Source organism: Ictalurus punctatus, chromosome 10 (genome assembly GCF_001660625.3).
Source record: "Ictalurus punctatus breed USDA103 chromosome 10, Coco_2.0, whole genome shotgun sequence".
Lineage (NCBI taxonomy): Eukaryota > Metazoa > Chordata > Actinopteri > Siluriformes > Ictaluridae > Ictalurus > Ictalurus punctatus.
The window spans coordinates 6,366,305-6,392,086 of record NC_030425.2 but is presented as its reverse complement, the minus strand read 5'-3'; the positions used below and the strand labels follow the sequence as shown (position 1 = coordinate 6,392,086).

The 25,782-nt window shown below is 37.3% G+C and overlaps 1 protein-coding gene across 1 annotated transcript in view; it reads left to right on the top strand.

The window, feature by feature from the left end:
* Positions 1-394: 394 nt before the first annotated feature.
* Positions 395-25,782, top strand: part of thsd7bb (thrombospondin, type I, domain containing 7Bb) — a 49,689-nt gene continuing 24,301 nt past the window's right edge. The window contains exons 1-13 of the mRNA XM_017477594.3: positions 395-1,230; positions 4,565-4,813; positions 6,407-6,567; positions 7,910-8,065; positions 9,966-10,166; positions 14,703-14,894; positions 16,393-16,627; positions 19,587-19,702; positions 19,793-19,925; positions 20,519-20,622; positions 22,913-23,104; positions 23,943-24,242; positions 25,475-25,653. Of these exons, the coding sequence (XP_017333083.2) occupies positions 395-1,230; positions 4,565-4,813; positions 6,407-6,567; positions 7,910-8,065; positions 9,966-10,166; positions 14,703-14,894; positions 16,393-16,627; positions 19,587-19,702; positions 19,793-19,925; positions 20,519-20,622; positions 22,913-23,104; positions 23,943-24,242; positions 25,475-25,653 (3,054 nt within the window). The remainder of the gene's footprint in view (positions 1,231-4,564; positions 4,814-6,406; positions 6,568-7,909; positions 8,066-9,965; positions 10,167-14,702; positions 14,895-16,392; positions 16,628-19,586; positions 19,703-19,792; positions 19,926-20,518; positions 20,623-22,912; positions 23,105-23,942; positions 24,243-25,474; positions 25,654-25,782) is intronic.

The window sequence follows — 25,782 nt, the reverse complement described above, 5'->3', positions numbered from 1 at the left end:
AACACATTAAACCTTGAGGTGGATCAGCTAGAAGACAATGAAAAGCCCTTGGAATCAGCATTTTTTTTTAAAAAATAATAAAAATACTCAAACCAACCCACCAGTGCCAACAACCATATCATGGTTAAAGTCACTGAGATCACATTTTGATGTTTGATGTGAACATTAACTAAAGCTCTTGACCTGCACCTGCATGGCTATACACTCTGCTGCTTCCACATGATTGTCTGATTGGATAACTGCATGAATGAGCAGGTGTACAGGTGTTCCTATTAAATTGTGCATGTTTTTTTCTTATATTAAGTTTAGGTCTACCTTTCAGGTCATGAACAGAACTAAGGATAAGAACAGCTACTGTATGTTTCTCTCTCTCTCTCTGTCTCCCATTAAAGGCATGTGGGGTGGGTGCATAGCTTCAGAGTGTGGCTCTACAGGCCTGCAGGTTCGCTCTGTGTGGTGTGTTCACGCTGAAGGCTGGAGCACACACCAGTCCAACTGTTACCTCTGGCAGCGCCCAGCTCTCCAGCGTGCATGTGTGAAGATGTGTGAGTGGCAGCGCCAGCTGTTTAAATGGCAACCATCTGCATGGGGTCCTTGTTCTCCAGGTCCTCCCCTGCCTGCTGAGCAGTGTGTGATGGCACAGCGTGGCCTGCAGAGGCGCACTGCAATGTGTGTACTTCAGTTGAACAGCACTACTGTGAGCTCGCACATGTGCGAAGCACTTTCTCCAACACCAGAGCTGGAGCGGGCGTGTCTGCTGCCATGCCCGCTCGACTGTGTGGTTTCAACTTTCTCTCATTGGTCACCTTGCAGCCGTACCTGTGCTCCTGCTCTACAGTACCGTATACGGCAGGTGTTGGCCCCGCCTCTTTATGGTGGAGCTGCATGTCCGAGTCTAACGCAGGTCCGTTCTTGCAGCCATAACACTGCCCATTGTCCCTCCGACCAACAGAAGCACAGTTACAGCTTGTGGGCAGGACCTTGGAGTCCTTGCAGACGCAAAGGCACAATGCCCAGTGGAAGGACCACAGTGGACTTTAGTAATAGTCTGAGTGGACACATAGTGGTAAAATCATCACATACAGTCAAGCACCATGCTGAGAATATCCATTTTCAGCATCATCACCATGTTCACCACAGAAGCCTCAAAGCATCGTGGGATATTCACGTCGGCTACCAAACACGCCAAGTTCGTTGTACGAGAAGTGATGGCAAGAATGCCATGCTAAGGTGAGTTAAAATAATCAATAAATTAATAAATTAGTCAATCTATATCCTCCAGGATGCACTTAACAGGCCAAACAGATTTTCTGTAACTTGGTGACTCACATACAGTCTTCTATCTATGTTTTAGCTTCCAGTCTTATATGAGTTTGAATGTTTAGTTTCAGTTTATTGCATGCTGGATTATTACAAACACTGTTCTCACTTGTATATGTCAGCAATTCATCCAAGCCCTTTCAGTAAAGTTAATACTCACCACTGTTTGTGCCTGTTTTGGAAAATGCCAACTGAGTGCAGGAATATTTCTCTCTGTTCTGTTTGCAGTTCTTAGTCTTCTCACAGGTCTAATATGAAATGTGCAGTGTGTGCAGTGTGTGCAGTGTGTGTGTGTGTGTGTGTGCGTGTGTGTCTGTGTGTCTGTGTGTGTGTGTACATTTATATGTTTATTATGAGGTTTTTCATACTCACCAAAAATTCATTTTTCTCCATTTTCTACTAAGATATTGTTTCTCACAGACAGTAATATGATAAATATACGCAAAACATTTTGGCTAGTATTATTCAATATGAATGCGTAGGATGTACGAATGAAGCAACATTACATGAATCAACAGTATCTGCTGTTTGCATGGATAAAACAAGAGTTGAAAATGAAGATTGGTTGGATGGCATATGTGTCATGGAGGAAGAATGTGTTCACTTAACCCTCTCTAGTTAGAAGCTGTCGTATGATGAGGAGAGCTTGCTGGTTGGTGGGGATTAGCAGGTGCCCAAATTGGGGAGAAAAATCAAGGAAATTTTCAAATAAAATGTGAAATGCAAATATGTAAAGATGCTATTCAGTACAATTCAATTTCATTTGTATAACACTTTTAACAATGGACATTATCACAAAGCAGCTTTACAGAAATATATCAATTCAGGATATACATTTGAAATGTATCAATTTATCCCTAATGAGCGAGCCAGAGGCAACGGTGGCATGGAAAAATTCCCTGAGACGATATGAGGAAAAAAACTTGAGAGAAACCAGGCTCAAAAGGGAACCCATCCTCATCTAGATGACAATGGATAGTGCAATTATAATTAATTCCATTCTATAACTGTGTACTAGATGGTCAAAAAGTGCAATTGTGTTACCAGGAAATTCATGAAATTCAAGTTAACAACTGTTCATCGATGGAGACTTGACTGCAAAACTGTTCGTGACAATTACGGTTCTAAAACTAGCAATTGTGGTCCTAAGCCATCATAGCTTAACTGTTAATATCAATTGGAGTCCAAAGGCATCTTCATGTATCTTTAGGATGTCCGTGTCAGCCGCAAGTGATTTCCAAGTAATGAGAACTACAAGCAGAAGTAGGCATCAAGATGGATCAGGCAGGTCCGGAGTGCAGAAGGGGTCAGGATCTCAGGTATCTCGGGATTATCTTGTGTAGCTCAACATAGAGAGTGAGAGCGAGAGAGAGAGAGAGAGAGAGAGACAGAGAGAGAGCGAGCGAGAGAGAGAGAGAGAGAGAGAGAGAGAGAGAGAGAGAGAGAGAGAGAGAGAGAGATTCAAGCATTCAAGCATAATAATGAAAAAATAGGGGTTTTTTTTATCTGAACCATGCATTTAGTGCATCTATCAGTGTTTGCTTTCATATCCTTTCAGCTAATATTTGATCCACCATGCATATTATTAGCATGTCTCAAAACTCAGGATCCTCAAACTGAATGCCACCAGTAAAATATATGATCTACATTTTTCAATATAGACTTCCATGAACCAAAACTAACTACTGAGTACAACTCCTACACTTTCTCCTGATCCTTAAATTAAACTCTATGAGAGTTAATTAGCATACCTATTAAAATGTTCAAGCAGATGCTTAATCATATTAACACTGAAAAATTTGAATGTCTCTGCCAAATTTAGTTGTTCTTAGTTTATAAATTATAATGTAATTACTGAGGAAAGTCATTAACTTTTTTGGAAATGCCCAATCAGTTTATTATCCTGATTAATTATGTCTTTATTGTGTCTATAAACTGTATTAGCTGTTACTATTATCATAATTTGCATCACATTTGCTTTTCAGAAGAACTAAAAGAAAATTCACAAAATTAGAATAATAAATGCAGAATTAAGTCTTTCCTATCTTATCTGTTTTCGTCTGAATAGCTATGTATTTATGTTATCTTGAAAAGAAATTAGTACACCTGTAAATATTAGGCTCATGCAGTATTCATAAATTTGCAGTAGACTAAATATGTCTGCTCCGATGCCAATATACCATTTAATAATGAAATATCATTACATGTGTACAGGGACAAAATAAACAATATAATAACAATTTGCACTGATCATCCGGTTTAGAAGTTTACACCCCCCTGGCTCTTAGTGTATTGTTCTATCTTCTTGAGCATCAGTGAATGTTGGCACCTTTTGTAATAGTCGTATACAAGTCCCTCAGTGTGAAAAGATGGATCTCACCATCATATAGCCACTTTTGGAAAGGGGTCAAATATGCAGAAAATGCTGGAAAAGCAAAGAATGTGTGGGACCTGGAGGATTTTTCTGAAGAAGTTTAACTGCTCAGGACAAACAACTATCATAAAACATAAAAATAGTTGTTGATCATCCAAATAATGACACACAGTATTAAGAATCAAGCGTGTGTAAACTTTTGAACTAGTTCATTTGTGTAAATACAGTTATTATTGTGTTGTTTTTTTTTATTGTTATTATTTATTGGATCTCAAGTGGTCCAATAATTGCAAAGTTGGGTGCTCAACTGTTTTTAATTTTCCTATTTTTTTGAGTGATTATCTCTATGTATTGGAATTGCAAAATTATCAGTTTTCTTTCAACTTTACTTTCTTTAACTATGACGGCTATCTCTGAGTCATGGCGCACAACAAATGTTGGTTATACATCTGTTTATGGAAACCTCGATGTCTCGGCTCAGGATGATCCTAGCTCTTTGGAACAAAAACTGATCTCTATAGCACATTACAATTGATACATGAACATATATAAACATTTTGCACATTCATATTCCTTAGATTTACAACTTAAGTCCAAAAGTTAATTTTTTTTAGTGGTACCTAGGTAAGTATAGTGGGCATGCAGAACATTTCAGGTTTGAGACCTCATTTATTTTCTTTAATGCAATTTTTTTTCTAAAGCAATCTTTTGTCTGATGTGCCAGATGCCAGAAAACAAATATTTGCCTCATACTGAAATATAGTTTGGAATTTAGTATCAATAAGTTTTATATAACACTTCAAAGCTTTGAGACTTGGAGCAGTTCTCTACAGTGAATAATGATCATGAGCTTTTTTTCTCCATTTCCAGTCTTTGTGACCATGCTGGCACCCCTATAAACTTTCGCTCTTGCGTGATGCCTAGAGATTGTGACGTTTCTGGTTGGTCAGCATGGAGTCTGTGCTCAAAAACCTGTAGGACAACAGACCAATCACCAGGCTTTAGGAGCAGGACGCGCAGTGTGAGGACAGTTCCTATTGATGGAGGAGAAGAATGTCCTGCCCTAGAAGAAGTAGAGACTTGTAACACAGTGGAAGAGTTACTTCCCCTTTGTCCCAGGTAAACTGTCAGAAATATTCATTATATACGGTGGGGGGAATAAGTACTGGACGCATCAACATTTTCTTCAGTAAATATATTTCCAATGAGGCTATTCACATGAAATTTTCACCAGACATCAGTATTAACTCAAGAAAATCTGGACATATAAAGAATTCACAACATTAAAGTCCATAAATAAAGCTATGTGTAGTAAAGTGGAATGACACAGGAAAAAAGTATTGAACACGCAAATAAAAAGCAGTTCTCTGAGGCAAGGTAAGGCAAGGAACCAGCTGTAAATAATCATACCCTCTGTCTGTGCAAATTAATATCAGCTGGGTTAGTAAATGGATTTTTTATTACCAAGGTATCACAAAAGAAACATCTCATGATGGGTAAAAGCAAAGAGCTCTCCCAAGACCTTCACAACCTTAATGTTGCAAAACATATTGATGGAATCAGATTTCAAAACTTCCGAATCCTCCAGTAAGCACCATTCCGCAAGTGGAAGCAACATCACTCCGTCATCAACTGGCCACGCACAGGAGCTTCTCGCAAGATTTCTGACCAGGGAGTCAGAAAAATAGTCAGAAGAGTAGCCCAAGAGCCAAGGACCACTGAGAAAGAGCTCCAGAAACACTTGGAGGCAGCAGGTGCCATCGTCACAGAGAAAACAATAGGCAATGCACTCCACTGCTCACGCTCACCCTGCAAGACTCCATTACTAAAGAAAAGGCATGTCAAAGCTTGTTTAAAATTTGCTACAACCCTTTTGGACAAGACTATGAAATACTGGGAGAGTGTAGTCTGGTCAGACGAGAACAAAATGTAACTTTTTGGCTATCATACATCATGTTTGGAGAAGAAATGGTGCTGCACATCACCCTAAAAACACTATACCAACAGTGAAGTTTGGAGGTGGAAGCATCATGGTGTGGGGCTGTTTTTCATCACATAGTACTGGCAGACTTCATATAATTGAAGGAACGCTGAATGGACCTCTTTACCGGGAGATTCTTGAGAAGAATCTGCTGCCATCCTCCAAGATGATGAAGATGAGACGTGGGTGGACCTTCCAGCAGGACAACGATCCAAAGCATACAGCAAAGGAAACTCTCAATTGGTTTCAGAGAAAAAAAATCAAGGCATTAGAATGGTCCAGTCAATCACCTGACTTGAATCCAAGTGAACAAGATTTAAAACCAAATGGCTAACAGGAAGCATCTTGAAGCCATCATTACAAACAAAGGCTTCTCCACTAAGTATTAAATACATTTCAGTTAGCATGTTCAATACTTTTTTCCCGTGTCATTCCTCTTTATTACACATAACTTTATTTATGGACTTTAATATTTGTATTTATTTATATTTGTGGATTTCTTGAGTTAATATTGATGTCTGCTGAAAATTTCATGTGAATAACCTCATTGGAAATATATTTGCGGAAAAAATGTTGACACGTCCAATACTTATTACCCCCAGTGTATAGAATTATTTGATCCTAAAATTCTGACTTGTGTGTGGTGTGGTGTGTGTTTCCCTTACACTTCACATTTCCGTGTTTACCTTGCTCCTAACACACTGGAATTATCTCACATGTCCATAATGTAGGTATGATTGGAAGGTGACGAACTGGGGTTCATGTCAGGTGAGACCTCTTATCAGTCAGCAGGATCATCGCCATGGTAACAGCAGTTTTCTATGTGGAGGTGGGATCCAGACCCGGGAGGCCTACTGTGTCAGGATATTTGACAACACAACAAAATCTAACAGTAAGAACATCACTCTTTACATAAATCCTGAGAGTTAGGAATGCTGAATTGTTATGCAGTGCCATGTGTTCTTGTGAATATTATGATTGCATGGCCAGTTCCTTAATGTTTCATGAAATGGCTCTTTAACACCATGCTATTCCACACTCTTATAAAAACAGCTAGCTTCATATGGGAGTTATATCATTTTATATAATAAAATTTCAGAAAGATGATACTGCAGCACTGCCACGGGTGTTTATGTGATTTCTCTTCAGATACTGGTTAATGTGTGGTTACTTAAATTGGATTTTTTTTTGTTTGTTTGTTTGTTTTGTTTGTTTTGTCTTGTGGTGTTAGGACTTTGAACAAAGTTCTCAGTTTAGACTATTTTACTGATAAGTTGCACTTATCAGCCATTTTCTCTTCCTTGACTTCCTGAAAACCATTTTTGTTGTTGTTGCCACAGTGAACATAATAATCACATAATAATTATATTTCACAACAAAGGTATGTCCAAATCATTGTAACCTTTATGGTGGGGGAAAAAGTGTTCTCTGTGGCAACAACAAAAATGCTCCATTAATCAAAGATTTCTTGGGCACCAAAAAATGTTATTGAACTAATACACTTTTATTTAAGAGTGTACTAACACTGATGAATAAAAGTGACAGTATAAAGTTCAGGATTTTGTTGTGGTACATATTGTCAAGAATAAACACATTCATAAAGTTAGTGCCACTATAAAATTTTTAAAAACTTTTATTTATATTTTTGCAATAAATAAAATAAATGTGCTTTTTGAACATCCAATTCCAGATTTAATCCCCCTTTGCTGTAATACATTCCCCACTCTTCTCGGACGGCTTTAAACTAGATTTTGGAGCATCACAAGACTATTAGTGAGGTCAAGCACTGATGTTGGGTGAAGAGGCCTGGAGTGCAGTCAGCATTCTAGTTGAGTGTTCAGTGGGGTTGAGGTCAGGACTCTGTGTAGACCACTCAAATTCTTCCACTTCAACCTTAACAAACCATGTCTTTGTGGAGCTTGCTTTGTGCACAGGAGCACTGTCATGCTGGAACAGGTTTGGGCCTCTTAGTTCCAGTGAAGGGAAATTGTAATGCTACCGCATAAAAAGATATTCTATACAATTGTGTGCTTCCAACTTTGTGCTAACAGTTTGAGGAAAGCCCACATATGTGTACGATGGTCAGGTGTCCACATACTTTTGGTCATACAGTGTGTTTTATTTTGTCTGAAACATTATTTCATAGTGACCTTCTGAAAAGGTAGGACTGCTTATATTTTAACAAGTTATTATATTGTATTAATGTAATAACATCGGTCTCTCTGTTTGCACAGTGTCCAGACCTGTTGGGCAGAACTTCTGCTCCAATCCTCCTCCATCTCTGATCCAGTTTTGTTCCATTCCCTGTTCGAAACCTTGCCAACTCTCCCCTTGGTCACCCTGGGGACCTTGTATCCATGACAACAGTATAGATCATCCTGGAACAAAAGGTGAGAGATGAACCATCCCACTCAAAGCTCATGAGAGAATTTAATCTAAGTATACGCACACTTTTCCAGCACAAACTAATTTCCTGTTGAGGTTGTGCTAATGTCAATAGTACAGAATTCTCCTCATCATATACTCCTAACCCCTGTTTATTCTGTCTCTCTATTTTAGAGTTTTATTGGCTGTATGTTGGACAATGTCGCGAACACATAGGACATCAAAAGTCGAAGCTTAACAATACAGATAACTACTATAACAGCAAAAACAGTATGATATTTACAAGACATATATCACGTATAACAAGATCTTAACACATAGTGAAACAAAGATGTGATTAGTGTCTGGGAAAATGAAAAGAATATGAGAAGGGAGACTGTTAACTGTTAAGGGAGTGTATGACAAGGTTCTTAAAGCAATACTGAATATTGCATTGGAAAGAATTATAGGCCAATTATACATTTCTTCACATTAAAGAATAAAATGTACCTCTATTTGTCATTTATCACTTGGGATTTTTTTAACCTTGTGGTCATTCGCATCAGCCGAACTTAAGGTTGATTGTTAGTCCTGGTGTAAAAGTTTATCCCAATCAATATGTTGAGATTAGCAAGTTTAAAACCGGCATGGTGTAGAATTTCAATTGAACCACAGACACTTAAGGTACATTGCAACTATTAGCAAAGTGATCGTCAATCAAAACTTTGTTGCACATGTTGGAACATCAGAAACACTATACAACATAAACAGGAAATAGGTCACACTACATCTGGGATCGAGACCCACTGAAGTGGGTACTGTCTGACTTTTTCTTTAGTGTAATGTATTTACTTCAAGCTAATTATATTTAAAATGGAGAAAATAAAAAAAAATAAAAAAGATTGTGCTCCACAATAAAGTACTGACTAAATTTATCCATCACCAATTTTGCATTTGTATTTTAGTAATGATGCATAGCAATGAAAAAATAACAACTGCACATTTAATCTAAAAAAAAAAAAAAAAAAAAAAAAACATTGTAATAATTGTTTTAAAGCATTTGTAGTGTTTGTTACCATGCCCATATCTCAATTTGATGATATTTTCCACTATAGTAGAAAGAGTTTACTATACTGGCGGATATATAAAATATTGCCTATATGAAGTCTTATAATCTCTGCAGTTTATATGTTCCATGTCCTCTGATCATATGCCATAAATATCCAACTGAATAAAATAACAAAGAAAACAAAAAAGGATATATACTACATGCAAATGCATTTTTTTACTCTACTTATGACAGCATTGTTCTCTGTGAACAGAATGTAGTTTTATTTGCTGTGAACATTACACCTATTAGGTGGTAGGTTTAAGTTTAAGTTTTAAATTATAACTGTGTTGAAACTTTGTTACTTGGTGTAACTTAAATATAGTGGCCATTTACCTTCAAACTATGCTTCAACACAACTCAGTGTAGAACTTTTGATCTTTATGATGTGTAGACAGGGGTCAATTAGTCTATACTTAATTAGCAGCTTTCTCTGTATTTCTCCCCTGATTTATGAAATGCATTGTTCTCTTTTCATACACTGGTCTGCATTGATCTTTCACTGCTGTTTGTCTCCATTGTACCAGTTAAATCATTATGCAAGTATAAAAAAAAAAAAATTACATTAAAAAGTAAAACTTCATCTGCAGCTTCAGATTGCTTTCTGTGTGAGACATTAGATGAGTGCAATCTCCTCTGGATTGTTTGTTGTTTTCAAATTGCTCAAATTTGAATGTAATGGCATGAGTATAATGAGAAAAATGCTCCTGGTGTTTGACGTCTGCAGCTCCCCATTTCATACTTACCTTGTCATTTACCACGCATTGCATTCCACCTCACACACACATCACGCCACTGATCCAGTTTTTCTCTCTCAGGTTTCAAGTTCAGAATGCGCTTTATTGTTGAGGAGCCCCGGGGTGAGTCCGAGAGTTGCCCTCATGTTAGCGAAGCGATGACCTGTGATCACCCCATAAGCTTCCTGTGGCGTGTGACATCACAAGGATCATGCATGCCTCAAGATGGAGCTTGTGGCCGTGGAGCCCAAGAGCAGACAGTGGAATGTGTTGCTGTGACAGGTACACGTCACACTTAAAAAAATTTCTTTGCTCTTTTGTCCTTTCATTCCACCTTCCATGGCTATTTTTTTTTTTATTTGCAGGACTGTATCCTATATACACAGAGTTGTATCCATGATATTAGACATCATGTTTCTCTCTGCTTTCATCCTCTTTGTCTTTCGCTGGCCCGACTGACCTCATCCCCACAGAGATAAATGTGGCTCATTTATCAGAATACACACTGATTTTGAGAGAGCAGGACATCATGGGACACTCTGCTAATGACTGTCATTAGACACAAAGAGACGTGTACATAGTAGCCTCTGTGACCAGCGTGAGCAGAGCTCCATACATTTTGTCCCCGAGATGATAGCTAAAGGCTTCCAGCCATGTTTTGAAGGCTCCTTTGGGGTTTCAGTCAGGGGCACAGATGTCTCATGACTGTCTGTAGCATCTCTCTCTCTCTCAATCTCACACACACACACGCACACACACACACACACACACACATACACACACACACACACACACACACACACACACACACACACACACTATGCAAGCACTTTAGACACTTTTAAACCCTCTGAGTGTGTGAAGCAAGTCACAAAGCTCCCCAGATATCATTCAAATATGGATGGTCACTGCAGGAAATATAGACTGTATATTCTTTTTGAGGGAAAAAAATCCAACTAAGGCATTCATGCATGTGCTCAGATCAGCCGTGACTGTCCATGATGTAGGCTTCATTTCAGCTTTGGAGGTTGCTAGCATTGCTTGGGATCTTATTTATATTTAGTATGTTAATAAGGGATTTTCCATAATAAGGGATTTTTTATGATATATTCCAGTAAGAATGTGACAGTAATTCAATATGCAAAATATTCTTCATTTATACACTTAGACAATCATTAAACAAACATGTTGCAATATTAGTCAATCTCTTACTAACGCCTTTCACTATTAGAATGTAACATCATGGTTCTGATGTCAACTCATTATCCCATTAATGTTCATATTAAACAATCCACCATCTCCGCAATGGACATTTATGTATCTCTAGATCCACTTCACTATTTCAAATCATTACAGACATTTAATACTGTGATTAAATGTTTCTATCCAACAAACATTTCTGGAATTCGTAGGAGATGGTGTCACATCAGCACTGTTGAAGGACTCCCAGGATTTCCCAGCAGCCCTGCAAATCCCATGACCCCATGATGTGTCCTGTAATCATCCATACTCGTTTCGTGTTTCCCATAATTAGCACCCCTATATACTGTAAGTTCTCTGTTTTGTCGCATGTTGTGTTTAACCTGTATAGCCTGTAATATATACAGCCGTGTGAAAAAGTACAGCCCATGGAAATTGTTGGCTTTTTTTGACATATTTGGACAAGCAAACCATTGATCCTCTTTGAAACAAAGACTATTAATAAAGGTGATTCACTCAATCAAATGACATGAAATTGTACAAATATACAACGAAATTGTAGAGATAGGGGTAAGTATACCCCTACATTTATCACACGTTAAAATTCAAGATTGGGTGCCAGTGATTAGAACCCGCTTAGGGAGTGCAGGTGGAACCGGTCTAATTTATACCCTTCTCATATCTAGTGTCTGGTGTTACCTTTGTTATTGAGGTGTGTGGTGTCATCATGCCAAGATCTAAAGAGTTTTGTAAGGCCTTCAGAAAAAAAAGGTTGTGGATACCTATGAGTCTGACAAGGGATTTAAAAAGATCTCCAAATTATTTGAAATACATCATTCCACTGTAAGGAAAATCATCTACAAGTGGTGCAGATTTCAGACGACTGCCAATTTATCCAGGACTGGCCGTCCCAACAAATTCAGCCCAAGAGCAGACCATCTGCAAGAACCCCAAAATTTCATCACAGGATCTGCTAGTAAGTCTTGCAACTGTTGGTGTCAAAGTGCATGCTTCTTTAATCAGAAAGAGATTGCACAAATTTTACCTACATGGGAGGCGTGTCAGGAAAAAAGCCTTTGTTGTCTAAAAAGAACAGTAAAGCAAGACTACAGTTTGCCAATGATCATATAGGCAAAGACCACGCCTTTTAGAATAATGTGCTCTGAACAGACGAATCAAAGATATAATTGTTTGGCCACAGTAACAGCAGACATGTTTGGCACCGACAAAAGACAGCTTTTCAGAAGAAGCACCTCATACCAACTGTGAAGCAGGTTGGTTGAAATGTTATGGTTTGGGGTTGCTTCGCCGCCTCATGGACTGGACAGCTTACATTCATTGATTCAACTATGAATTCTGCATCATATCAAAGAGTGCTTGAAGATAACGTGAGGCCATCTGTCCAAAAATCGAAGTTGAACCAAAAGTGGACCTTTTCAACAGGACAATGATCCTAAGCACACTAGCAAATCCACCAAGGAATGGCTCAAAAAGAAGAAATGGAGGGTTATGGAATGGCCTACACAAAGCCTGGATTTGAATCCCATTGAAATGTTGTGGGGGGGGGGTTGTGTGAAATGTGTGAAACGGGCAGAACATGCAAGAAAACCCTCAAACATCTTGCAACTGAAAGAATATTGCATGGAAGAGTGGTCAAAAATTCCATCAAGCGTGGAATTTCAGAGACTGGTGGACAATTATGCAAAATGCTTACAAGAAGTTATTTCTGCTAAAGAGGGCAATACTAGAATCTGAGGCCAACTTACTTTTTCCACAGAAGAATATCACATCTACTGATATTTCTGTTTGAATAAATGATTGAAAAAGCTCATTTTTCTTGTGGCTTTGTTCAAGTATTTCAACTTTTGGCACTGTTTCAAACTGGCCATACTCTTACTGAAGTTAATTTTTAATCACAGAAATGTCCTTTTACTTTGCTACAATCAGTGTCATTTCTCCATTACTGTTAAATATTAATGAATATATGTCGTTTTAATCATTAGTTTATATCACGTAAAATGAGGTCACGAGTCTGAACTACGCTCCAGTGGTCTGAATGCGAACGCAACTGCTAACTTTTTTAGCGTCTCAGTCCTGCAGAGAAGGAAGAAGCGAGCATGTCGACGGGGGCAGGACATGCATGCACACACACAAACAAACAAACATACTAGCACACACAAACACTCACTCTCTCGCTCTACACACACTTTCTCACCATAGTCTGTTCTTTTGTTCTCTGTTGTCTTGTTTAATTGCAGATGCTGACAAACTTGTGTTGCTAACATGTTAAGAAAGTCAACTCTCGGAAAAATGTTTGTATTTTGGTGTGTGTGTGTGTGTGTGTGTTGTGTGTGTGAGAGTGAGTGAGTGAGTGAGTGAGAGAGAGAGAGAGAGAGAGAGAGAGAGAGAGAGAGAGAGAGAGAGATTTTAATCAGATCTGAAGTAACGTAATTTGCTACTTGAGTAGTCTTCTCATTGGATAATTTATTACTCATACTCAAGTAATTGTTAACATTATTACTTTTACTGTTACTTGAGTAATTATTTTTATGAATAGTTTTACTTGTATTTGAGTAAAATCTTTGGCTACTCTACCTACCTCTGCAGCTAGCTAACCTCTTTTTACACAAATATAAGAGAAACCGATACCAAACAAGACTATGTGGATTTTTTTCTGTATACAGACATTTCTCTATCCATTTTCCCCTGTGCCTCCATGATTTATGCCTAATATCCTTCTCCTTGATCAGTCAGGAAAACGACCCTGTCCAGCACAGCCATTTCTAAAAATCTAGACGCTGTGCTATTTTCCAGAGAGGAATTAAATTACACCCTTATAAAATAACAGACTCAGTGGTAATTTCGGGGCTCATAAAATTTACATTTTAGTATGGCACATTTTTCAAATTGATTTCCAGTTTTACAAAAGGTCTCCATTTGCACATTTTTTGTAACCATAGAGGACTAGTACTTGGAGAGATGTTACCCACTGTGGGTTTCTAAAGACAAGTAGAGCCACTGAATAAGAGGCTTATCCCTCTACATGTGATTTGTTTCTATGTGCCAGTATGTATGATATTGATCTCACTTCTTGTGCGTGTGTAAGATTGAGTGTATAAATACAAGTGTCTGTGACCATATTCATTGCTATTTGTAGAAAATGTATTTGCCAATACTGTAAATTATGTAATAGTCATATTGATATAGCATGGAAAAAGGAAGCATGATGTCCGCACACTGAATTTACAGCTCCAGACAACTTTATTAAAAGAGCAACGTTTCGACCGTCAGGTCTTCATCAGGCACTTCATCAGGCACATCAGGAACATTGTGTCTGATGAAGACCTGACAGTCGAAATGTTGTGCTTTTAATAAAAAGTTGTTTGGAGCTGTAAATTCATCACGCTTCTTTTATCCATATTGTTATTTTTGTTGTCCTGCACCTGAGCCCAATTATGGTGCGTTGGATGTGCACACCTTTTGTTGTATTTTTGATTCTTCATGTCAATAAAGCCCTCAGTTCTAACACAGGTAACAATCTAGCGTAAAGAAAGTAAGAATGAAACAAGTGAAATAGAACATTTTGCAGAGACTTGATAACACGTTCTCATCCTACAGGAGACGTTGTTCCCACTGAGCGGTGTTCAGGGGATCCTCCATCACTCCAGAAGCCATGCGAGATGCTGTGTCCTGATGATTGCGTGCTGGGAGAGTGGAGCTCCTGGTCCTCCTGCTCCTACTGCTGCTCCAGGAAACAAGTGCAGGGCAAACAAAACCGTTCCCGCGTCATTCTCGCACCTTCAGGAGAGCGTAAGACATTTCTACCTCTCTTAAAACACATCACGAATGCCACAGTAGGGGACAACTAATCTTAATTATAATTTATGGCAAGTACGACTGCACTGAATATGTAACACCAAGTGTGAAACTAGCCTTAAATTATTGATTTGCTTGAGGGCTCAAATTAAAATGCACCACTTGCCAGTCCTGTGGCAAAATAATGGATGGCAAACAAAAACAGTGGGTGGATATCATGCAAATAAACTTGTTTGCATGTCTTGTGTCTGAAAGCAGTTATTAGTTTGTTGAGGTTTTTTTTATATCCATAAAGTGCAACGTGTCACAAATGGTATCTGCTATTAGGCAGTAGATATTGGCAAATATTATGTGTGGAGAGAATACTTTTATGGATAATTGTCGGTATTATGCACGGTTAGTGAGTTACACAATATTTTAATGTGCTAGAATGAGTAATGATTGAAAGAGTCACATATTTCTACACTCATGCATACCTATACATGAAAGTAGAAACATTTCTTATTTATGTCTAAGATTGAAAAGGAAATGGACATTACTGATTGTCCCACTTTATTAATTTTAGTGGATTGTAGAACAGTGCTGTTGTTCAAGACGAGATAAAATATTTTGTTTACTGACAGCTGAATTAAAAATGTATCTGAATGCTTTTCTTACACATTTAGACCTATATATATATATATATATATATATATATATATATATATATATATATATATATATATATATATATACACTGTAGTGATATATAACTGTTGTGATGCCATATAGTGTCGGGTCTATAAATATTTGGAAAGTGACACAATTTTCATAATTTTGCCTCTGTATACTACCACAGTGGATTTGTAATCAAGTCAATTCATGTATTTTATGTGCAGTAAAGGCCCGACATAGCATCTCATTGAAGGAAACTCAGAATTTGATGATGTCCATGGGTTCCAGACTTGAGGCAGTTAATAACTGCAAAGGATTTGCATCCAAGTATTAAAAATAATCCTTATATTTATGCTTATGTTAGTTTGTCCAATTACTTTTGAGCCTTTGAAACCGGAGGTACTCCGTAAAAAATATATATATATATATATATATATATATATATATATATATATATATATATATATATATATATATATATATATATTGTAATTCCTAAATGGTTAACACAATATTTTTGTTAAACCCCTTGAATTAATGCTAAAAGTCTACACTTCAATCACATCTTCATTGCTTCATTTCCATCCCGTTGCGGTGGTGTACAGAGACAAAATTATGACAATTGTGTAACTGTCCAAATACTTATGGACCCGACTGTATGGAATTCGATTTGAAAATTCGATGTACACTCCTAACACCCAGTGAGAGATTTTACCTCTCAGCGAGACTTCATTGTTTATGTCACACTATACAGTGTGCTATAGAGTGTGTTTTCACCAGGTTGAACTGCAAATGTAAAAGTATTGCATTAGTCAGTGAGCCTACTTTGTGAATACAGAGGGAAGGGGATGCTTGCCTGCACCTGTATTGGAGCAATGGAGAGCCTGTGGTACCCAGAGATACACAGTGTACCACTGGTATACTTCTCCGTGGGGCCCCTGCACTCCAGACTCTCGCACATACAGAAACAGCACAGAGCAGGAAGAGGTGGAGGAACGGGCCTGGGGCACTGGGATACAGACTCGCCGTGTGTCCTGCAGGAGAGTCGATGGTGGACAGGTGGAGCCAAACAGGTACACACTACAAGGAATATAGAGCAGGGGTGTCAGATGTTCTACAAATATTGTACATACAATAAATGTCTTATTTAAGTTAGAGTAAAAGTGCTGAACAAATACTTGTAACAGTCAAAGTACCGCTTCAAATTCATTACTCTAGTTAAATTTAGAAAGTAAAAACTTTTTGTTTACTTACAGTAAATAAGTCATCTTTCACCAAGAAATGTGTGCAGTACAAGAATATGCTCATTTTACTATGCAAAGGCTGTCATCAGGTGAACTGGCTAGATACTACAATAACTTGAATTTCAATAATTATCTGTATGAATAAATGAAGGAACTGCTTTCATTAATTCTGTTGTTTGTTTGTTTTTTACATCACAGACATATCCATTTAAAACAAACATTTCAATCCACACCAGCTGCATTAGCAGCATATAAAACATAGACACGCCTGTTACATTGCGTATGTTTTATATTCTGCTTGTCATTCACATGTGCAAGTGAAGCTTTGCAGAAACAACACAACCATATGTTCACTATTCTGTTTTATCTTTGTTTAAACTCATAATCTACAAAGATGTTATGATTGTGCAATCTGTCCTTGAATAGCAAAGTGTGTGTATGGTAGTGATATTCATGGGTGACGCAAAAGAGATGCATTTGCAGTTTCTTTTGTGCCCCGTAGTCTCATGTTATGTTTTTATTGAGCTATGTTATAATTAAAAATTTTCAAATTATCGATAAAATTGGACACTTGGCCATTAGTTTTCTGGATACAGGTGCAGTCATAGTGCTTACATGATTTACATGATGCACTGGTGTGAATTTAATTAATAAATGTGTTCCATGTCATTGCTTTTGCAGTATATTGTCTCGTTTTTGTAGCTAGAATGTGGATTCAATGCCCACAATTTTCTAACACTAACTTTTCAGCTTTTCTATTATACTGTATGTATTCTATTTATATTGTCATTCGTTGATAAAGATATTCAAATATATTATTTTATTTCCTAAAGACATATCTAAACATATCTACTGTTCTCTTCACAGCCCTGATGGGGTCAAAGTCCATTCATAAAAAATCTTAAAAATCTACTCTACTGAGTCTTTATAGCACTAATGCTATAAATAAAAAATATAAAGTTTCTTGAGAAACACTTGGCTACAAGCCTGCAATGTTGCCAAACAGATAATTGAAGAGGGCGGTTACGGTACTAGGGTATTGATCCTAAGGTTGAGAGTATTGCCAGTGTTGCCAAGCTGCTAATGTTGGACTTTTGAACTTGGTCTTTAATCCTCAACTGCTCCAGGGACTCCCCAACATCCTTTTCAAAGCTGGACTAAGCGAAGAAAGCATTTCATTATAGTGTATGTGTATAACAATAAAGAACTTTCTTTCTTTCTCTCTTTGGGCTGCAAGTCCAGTGCAACAGTTTGATTTATACAAAATGTGTCACTCTGAAATTCATGTTTTGGGATGTAAATACACTTGGTTGTTTTTTTTTAATGAAATTCCGTTCAAGGCCAATACTAGGTACATAAATCATTCTAGAGAGGATTTTAGGGAGTTTTTTTGTGATTGTTGCAGCCATAAATTATTTTGCTGTGGCTCTTTTTTAAATTTGAAACTTGCAGACTTTTTTGTGCTTTTTTGCAGAAAACTACTGAAATAGTAAAATTGCAATTGCACGAAATTATTCTGCACGGTCTTTCGCAGTGATGTTTGTTGGTAAATGAGACCTTTTAGCTCTACTCATGTTCGACAGACGTAAATTGAAGAAGGCTTTGACTGAATGCACATTGTGATGACATCACATGACATCTTGATCAAAATCTACAGACAATCTATGTGCATTTTGAAAAATTGCAAGCTGCATATTTATTTATTTATTTATTTATTTATCTGTTTGTTTATATATTTATTTCCGAATAGTTCACAGTTTACTTGATTTTGCATTCATTTCTGCGACCACAAAATGCCGTAATCCAGGACAGACTGATAAATTTTTTCACTATTAATTAATTAAAGACTCATTGTCATTATTATGTATATTGTTCCTTTTAAGTGCACCAAAAGTTTGTTTGTTTGTTTGTTTGCTGTTCTTGTTTTGCATGGAGCACATATATTTACTGGAGACTTCTTTTCTAGAATAAATATGGTTAAAATTATGAACGACACTTGAAATGAACTTTTAACGTACCAGAAGAATGCTTGCTCAGTGTATCCTTGAAACCATCATCTAGAAAAGTGCTTTGAATGAAACATTTGACAAATCTAAACTAAAATTTTGCTGAAAAAAAAAATATATACCATGCACACATTAGGATTTCATGACTTTGATTTAGTAACTCATGGTTCATTAAGTTGTGACACAGTGATTAATATAGTAATTATATTATAATTACTACATTACTACTAATATTATATATATATATATATATATATATATATATATATATATATATATATATATATATATATATATATATTATTTTTAAAAACTTAAATGAAAAACTTTGTTATTTCTTTCTTCAGTCCATATTTTTTATCCTTGGTTTTTTTGTTGTTGTTTTTTTTCAGTTGTAAAGGCAAGTGCTTATGTTTAAAGAAAGTGGTCTAGATGTTAATTGAAAACCTCATCTTGGATAACTAAGCAGGTGCAGAGCCAAATTTTGAATAAACACATTCGCATAAATATTGACTACTTTTGGACCATATTTTAGGACTTAGGTTGCCAACTTTAGTTGCCAACTCTGAATACAGCCCCCTGAATACAGCCTCCTGTTTAATCAAACCTTATCTTTTTTTTATATTGTGAATTATTTGTTTCCATATAAATGCATAATTTTAACTGTTAAACATCAGTGGCATATTCCAGTCAGGGATTTTTTTTGAAGAAAAAAAAATGTCAGGTTCTGTTATAATTTCAAAACTAAAATCCACATGTGTTCATATGATTGACTTCTCTAGCTGTCCTGAATCAACCCGTCCAGACCAGAAGCGTTCCTGTATTCTTCCACGCAAGGTGGATTGCATCGTTACACCTTTTAGTGAATGGAGTCCTTGTCCAACCTCCTGCTCACCAAGTAAATATAGATACAAATCTGTTTATAGGTAAATGTACAATGTTTATCCAGTTTTGTGTGTTTGATTACTACCAGAACCTGTTTTCTCAGTGAACACCACCATTAGCACCCAATCCCGACATCGGATCATCATTCAGAGGCCAGCCAGGGGTGGTCAGGAATGTCCAGCCACACTGTTCGAGGAGAGAGAATGTGACCTGCAACCTCTGTGTCCAACATACAGGTGCAATATGAAGCTGAAATATATCCATGAAATATATGTTTACAAAGCTCAAATGAAATAATAATTGTGTATAATGTTAAATATAACGTTTGATGACTGAAATTGCAGTAACATTTCTGATGTATATCTTGGCAAGTTAGAATTCTGGTTCATAGACACTGTAACAGACCATACTCAGCAGAAGAATTAGGATCTATGTGCAGATATTATAAAAGTCATATTAGGCATTAATCATCAATTAGGGATGCAGAAATAGCAATCAGGGAAAACATACCTGAGAACATATACAATTGCAAATGGCAAGACTTTGTGATTAATAACTGAAAGGCATGTACTTATATAGAATTAGACAGGAAACAGGAATTGAGCAACTGACTAGGATTCTGGAGACATTGACCTCTGCTGGTGGGGAGGGCTACTGTCCTGTATTTGTTGTGACACCCACAGAGTAGCAGACTAGTTTTATTTTTGTCCATTGGTTTTTTCATTATTCTTCCTTAGTATTTTTCAGATCTATATGCACAAACTGTATGATTTTATAAGCTGTAATGTTCCTTACTGTAATGTTTCAGAACTGTTTTTTTTTCTGGCAGGTGGCAGACACACCGTTGGCATCAATGCATTTTGGTCCCTGATTCAGTGAGACAGGCAGTCAGTAGCCATAGTGAAACCTGTGGGCTTGGTCTGCAGACCAGAGGTGAGTGAATATTTGTAATTTCTGGATTAAACCAGCACTACCAGGGCGGTTGACTTACTGCTCAAATGTTTTAAATGAATGTTCGCAATAAAATCCACATTTTTGGTTCTTAAAAAGATAAGAAACCTGTATATCTGTACACATTATGCAGTAATACAATGAATATCTTCAGTGGGGGAAATAAGTATTGAAAGAATCAACATTCTTTTCAGTAAATATATTTCCAATGGGGTTATTCACATGAAATATTCACCAAACTTTGGTATTAACTCAAGAAATCCAAACATATAAAGAAATCCAAACATTAAAGTCCATAAATAAAGTTATGTGTAATAAAGAGGAATGACACAGGAAACAAGTACTGAACACGCTAACTGAAATGTATTTAATACTTAGTGGAGAAACCTTTGTTTGTAATGACAGCTTCAACACACTTCCTGTATGAAGAAATTAAAGGTCCGCAGTATTCAGGTGTGATTTTGGCCCATTCTTCTAAACATATTGTCTTTAAATCTTGTTCAATTGGATTCGAGTCAGGTGATTGGGCCATTCTTGATTTTGACACCTTGTGACACCTTGATTTTTTTTTTCCTCTGAAACCAATTGAGAGTTTCTTTTGCTGTATGCTTTGGATCATTGTCCTGCTGGAAGGTTCACCCATGTCTCATCTTCATCATTCTAGTGCATGGCAGCAGATTCTTCTCAAGAATCTCCCGGTAAAGGGCTCCATTCATCGTTTGTTCAATTATTTGAAGTCTTCCAGTACCATGCAATGAAAAACAGCCCCACAGCATGATGCTTCCACCTCCAAACTTCACTGTTGGTATAGTGTTTTTAGGGTGATGTGCAGTGCCAATTCTTCTCCAAACATGGTGTGTAGTATGGCAGCCAAAAGTTACATTTTGCTCTCGTCTACACTCTCCCAGTATTTCATATTCTTGTCCAAATGAGTTGTAGCAAATTTTAAACGAGCTTCGACATGCCTTTTCTTTAGTAATGGAGTCTTGTGGGATGAGCGTGAGCAGTGGAGTGCATTGCCTATTGTTTTCTCTGTGACGATGGTACCTGCTGCCTCCAAGTGTTTCTGGAGCTCTTTCCGAGTGGTCATTGGCTCTTGGGTCAGAAATCTTGCGAGGAGCTCCTGTGCATGGCCGGGTGATGACGGAGTGATGATGCTTCCACTTGCACATAATGGCCCCAATGGTGCTTACCGGTGGATTCAGAAGTTTTGAAATACGTCTGTATCTGAATCCATCAATATGTATTGCAACAATAAGGTTGCGAAAGTCTCGGGAGAGCTTTTTGCTTTTACCCATCATGAGCTATTTCTTGTGTGACACCTTGGTAACAAAAAATCAATTTACTAACCCAGCTGATATTAATTTGCACAGATAATTACTTACAGATTTCAGCTCGTTCCTTGCCTTACCTTGCCTTAGAGAACTGCTTTTTCTTAGTGTCTTCAATATTTTTTGTCATTCCACTTTATTGCACATAACTTCATTTATGGACTTTTATGTTTGGATGTCTTTATATGTGTGGATTTCTTGAGTTAATACCAAAGTCTGAAAATTTCATATGAATAGCCTCATTGTAAATTTATTTACTGAAAACAATGTTGACGCGTTCAATACTCATTTCCCCACTGTATATATATGGTCTTTAAGAAAGTAATGACTGACTTTATCTTTGAAACAGAAACTTTTACATAGCTCATCATCACCATGCTGTCTCACTATAATTAGGCCCACGGTGCATTTTATGCACATTTAAATGTAAGTAGGGACCAGTTAGCACACACCAGGGATGTAGCCAACTATGTAAACCTAGCAACAAGAATTATTGTAATGTTGAGCAGCTGCCAGTGTTTGAGTGTGTTTCATGTTTGTATAGAAGGCGTTAACTGGAGTTAACTAAAAGGAGTTAACTGCAAAAAGGAGTTAACTGCATCAGATAAGCGGTCACCCTAACACCTTTTCCACGGAAATTGGAAAAGTGAATTGGAAAAGATGCAGTGACTAGCTTTACATATTCTGGAGGATGCATATACTAGTCTTCACCCTGATTCCTGTTTGTTATAGTCATGTCATACTAGTGAATGAGAATTAAGCAAATTGGGATTGAAATTGTTAACTAACTCTGAAATTTCTCATCAGATAGGAATGTATTTCATTTTATGTTTTAGTGGTGAAAAACTATACTTTCAAATTATGAACAGTTCCTCATTCCTTCTGCTCATTCGTCAGTATTACTCATTTTTACTCTGGGTATCTGTCATTCTGTTCCACAGCAGTGACATGTGCTGGGATAGACGATGCTCCTGCAGATATGGCAGAGTGTGTGCGGTGGGCTGGGGTGATGCCCGATGCAGTGCAGCAATGCAGGGTGGCATGCAAAGATGACTGCATCTTCAGCTCCTGGAGCAAATTCTCCCAGTGCCAGGGCTGTGGAGGCTGGCGCACTCGCACTCGTTCACTCATTGGTACAGTATCACACGCGAGCACATTCACTGACACATGTCTGCCCATGGGTTGCCAGGTCCGTGGTATGTATGTATGTATGTATGTATATATATATATATATATATATATATATATATATATATATATATATATATATATATATATATATATATATATGAATGTTCTGCAAAATAGGTAAGCTGGAAGTTGGAGGATTTTTTTTATACAATAATAAATACATAGTTTAGTACATTATTCAGCCTATATTCATATATTCTGGTCTGGGTTGTGGTAGATCTGGAGTGTATCCTGGCAATACTTGGTGACAGATAGGAATATAGTCTGTATGGGATACCAGTCTATCTTATTGTAAGCCTATAGTTATGATTAAAATGCAGAGAATTAACACTTGAAATTGTGTATCTGTAGAAACAACTTGTTTGTAACTAGAATAAACGCATAATAAATGAATATAATAGTTTTTGACTTGTACAGTTACATGCTGTACGTGGCTACAACTAACAGAATCTTATTAGCACATTGACATCTGCGCAGTGCTTTCATCAGACTAATAGTGAAACTTTTGCCTATTTTTTGAACACCATTACAACTTTTAATTTAAAAAAAGGTTATGAAGTTGTCTTTATAAATTTTGTTTGCAGCAGCAAGCAGTAATATAGCCCTGCATATACTAGTAGAGTGTCTGATACTGAAATCACCAGGTTGTTACAGAGGGGTCTGTTTTTGGTCTTCATTTGGGCGCCATTTTCTTCACCCAAAAAAAGACGGTTTTAGAGTAGACTGAGCAATGAAACCATCTCTCTAATGACACCACCCATGTCCCCTGTTATCCTCCAGGCCGCAGTAAGAAATGGTGGCGCTGCCAGCAGGAGACACTAGTGGAGAGAGAAGCATGTCCCTGCTCTAAGTATCATACACAAGTCCATGGACCATGGTCTCCATGCCTGCTCCCTGAGCTCCACCAACCTGTGGGCTATCCATTTACTAAGAGGGGCTCCCATCTGATTCAGAGGATCACCCAGGGCTGGCATATACATGGAGAGGGCAAGGAGTGTGGGCAAGGGTGGCGCTATAGAGCCCTGGCATGTCTGGACCATCTTGAGCGTCTGGTTAATCCTGCTCTTTGCAATAGCAGCGGTGAGGCATTACCCAAGTCATTTACCTGGTACACAGTAGGGTATATACACCATTGTCCACTAATAGGCAAAAAATATTGTAGCATTTACAAAAAATAAAACTAAAAAGTAAAAACATAAAACATTTTGCTCAGTTACTACTTATACACAAATGCTGAATATATATATATTTTTTCAGCTGTTTGATAAACCCGTGTATGAAACTGATATATACCTGATTTATTCTGTATACACATCAGCTTTAATTTTCTAAGATTCTAAAACTGCACTAATTTGCATGTAAATTATAAATTGCATATGAGGTTAGGCTGGCAGGTGATATACAAAGAATAACTGCCTAAGTGACTGTTATCTGCAATGATGGGAGGGGAGAAAACAATATTAGAATAATTTCTGTGTGTTGACTGTCCTCGTTAGACTCTCAAAACTAAACCTGAAACTCAAGTGTAAAACCAATTACAGGCAATGAAACACGTTGGGGGGGGGGAAATGTAATTATTCAAAATACAACATGAAGTGTTCTGTATATAAGATGTGGGTGAATGAAAACCTTTTTAAAGGTTCTTTGAATGCTGTTGGTATCAGAAGTGGAATTGTGCAGCAAAAATTTAAATATGAAACGTTCCTGCAGTAATAGCATCATAATTACAAAAACATAATATTATTGCAAAAACTCTAGTTAGTTGGTTAGTTTGTTAGTTTGTTAGTTTGTTTGTTTGTTTGTTTGTTAGTGTCTTCAAATGATGTAGTCAGTATGACAATAGTAATTGCTGTTTTAAATTCTTGTGTTGTCTTAAAATAATACTTGACATGTTTTCAACCTAATCTTTGTCTACTGCTTTTGTAGCATCTTGGTGATTACCATGAATAAGAATTTTGACCAGACTTTTCTCTGTATTGAGAAAAGAAGGGAAAACCCATTTACTCATAACCCACTTATAATGAAGCCTAGAGGCACTTTATGCAGCAGTCAATAAATGTGTACCTGTAACTTGTTTTTTAAGTTCTACAAGGTAAATTAAGCTCTAAATCTCTAAAAGTGTCCTTTTGGAAATCACTGGCTTTTGGAAATCTTGCATAGCTGCAGAAATAAAAGCAATTCGTGGTTGTAAACTCAATAATTTAGGCATGAATATGTCTATGATTCTATATACATGTCTATAATTTGTCTCTGAATAATAAGATGCACATGTTTGTTGGACTCTGCAAATACTAACAGGTATTGTGTTCCAGGTGTTGAAGAGGAAAAGTGTGTAGTGCCCTGTCCTCTCGACTGCAGGCTGAGTGAGTGGTCTGCCTGGTCCTCGTGCAGTGCCCCCTGTGGTGGGGGAGTAAAAGTGCGTGCTCGCTGGTTAAGAGAGAAGCCTTTTAATGGAGGACGACCATGTCCAAAACTGAACGTCAAAAATCAGGTGAGAATAGCGTTGCTCCGAGTAAATTTTTGCTTAATCTTATTAGGTGGGTGTTTAGGTCGGATTGGTTCTCTTTCTCTACACCACTGATTAACAGACTGAACAATCATGATGCTACTGTTCATTCAT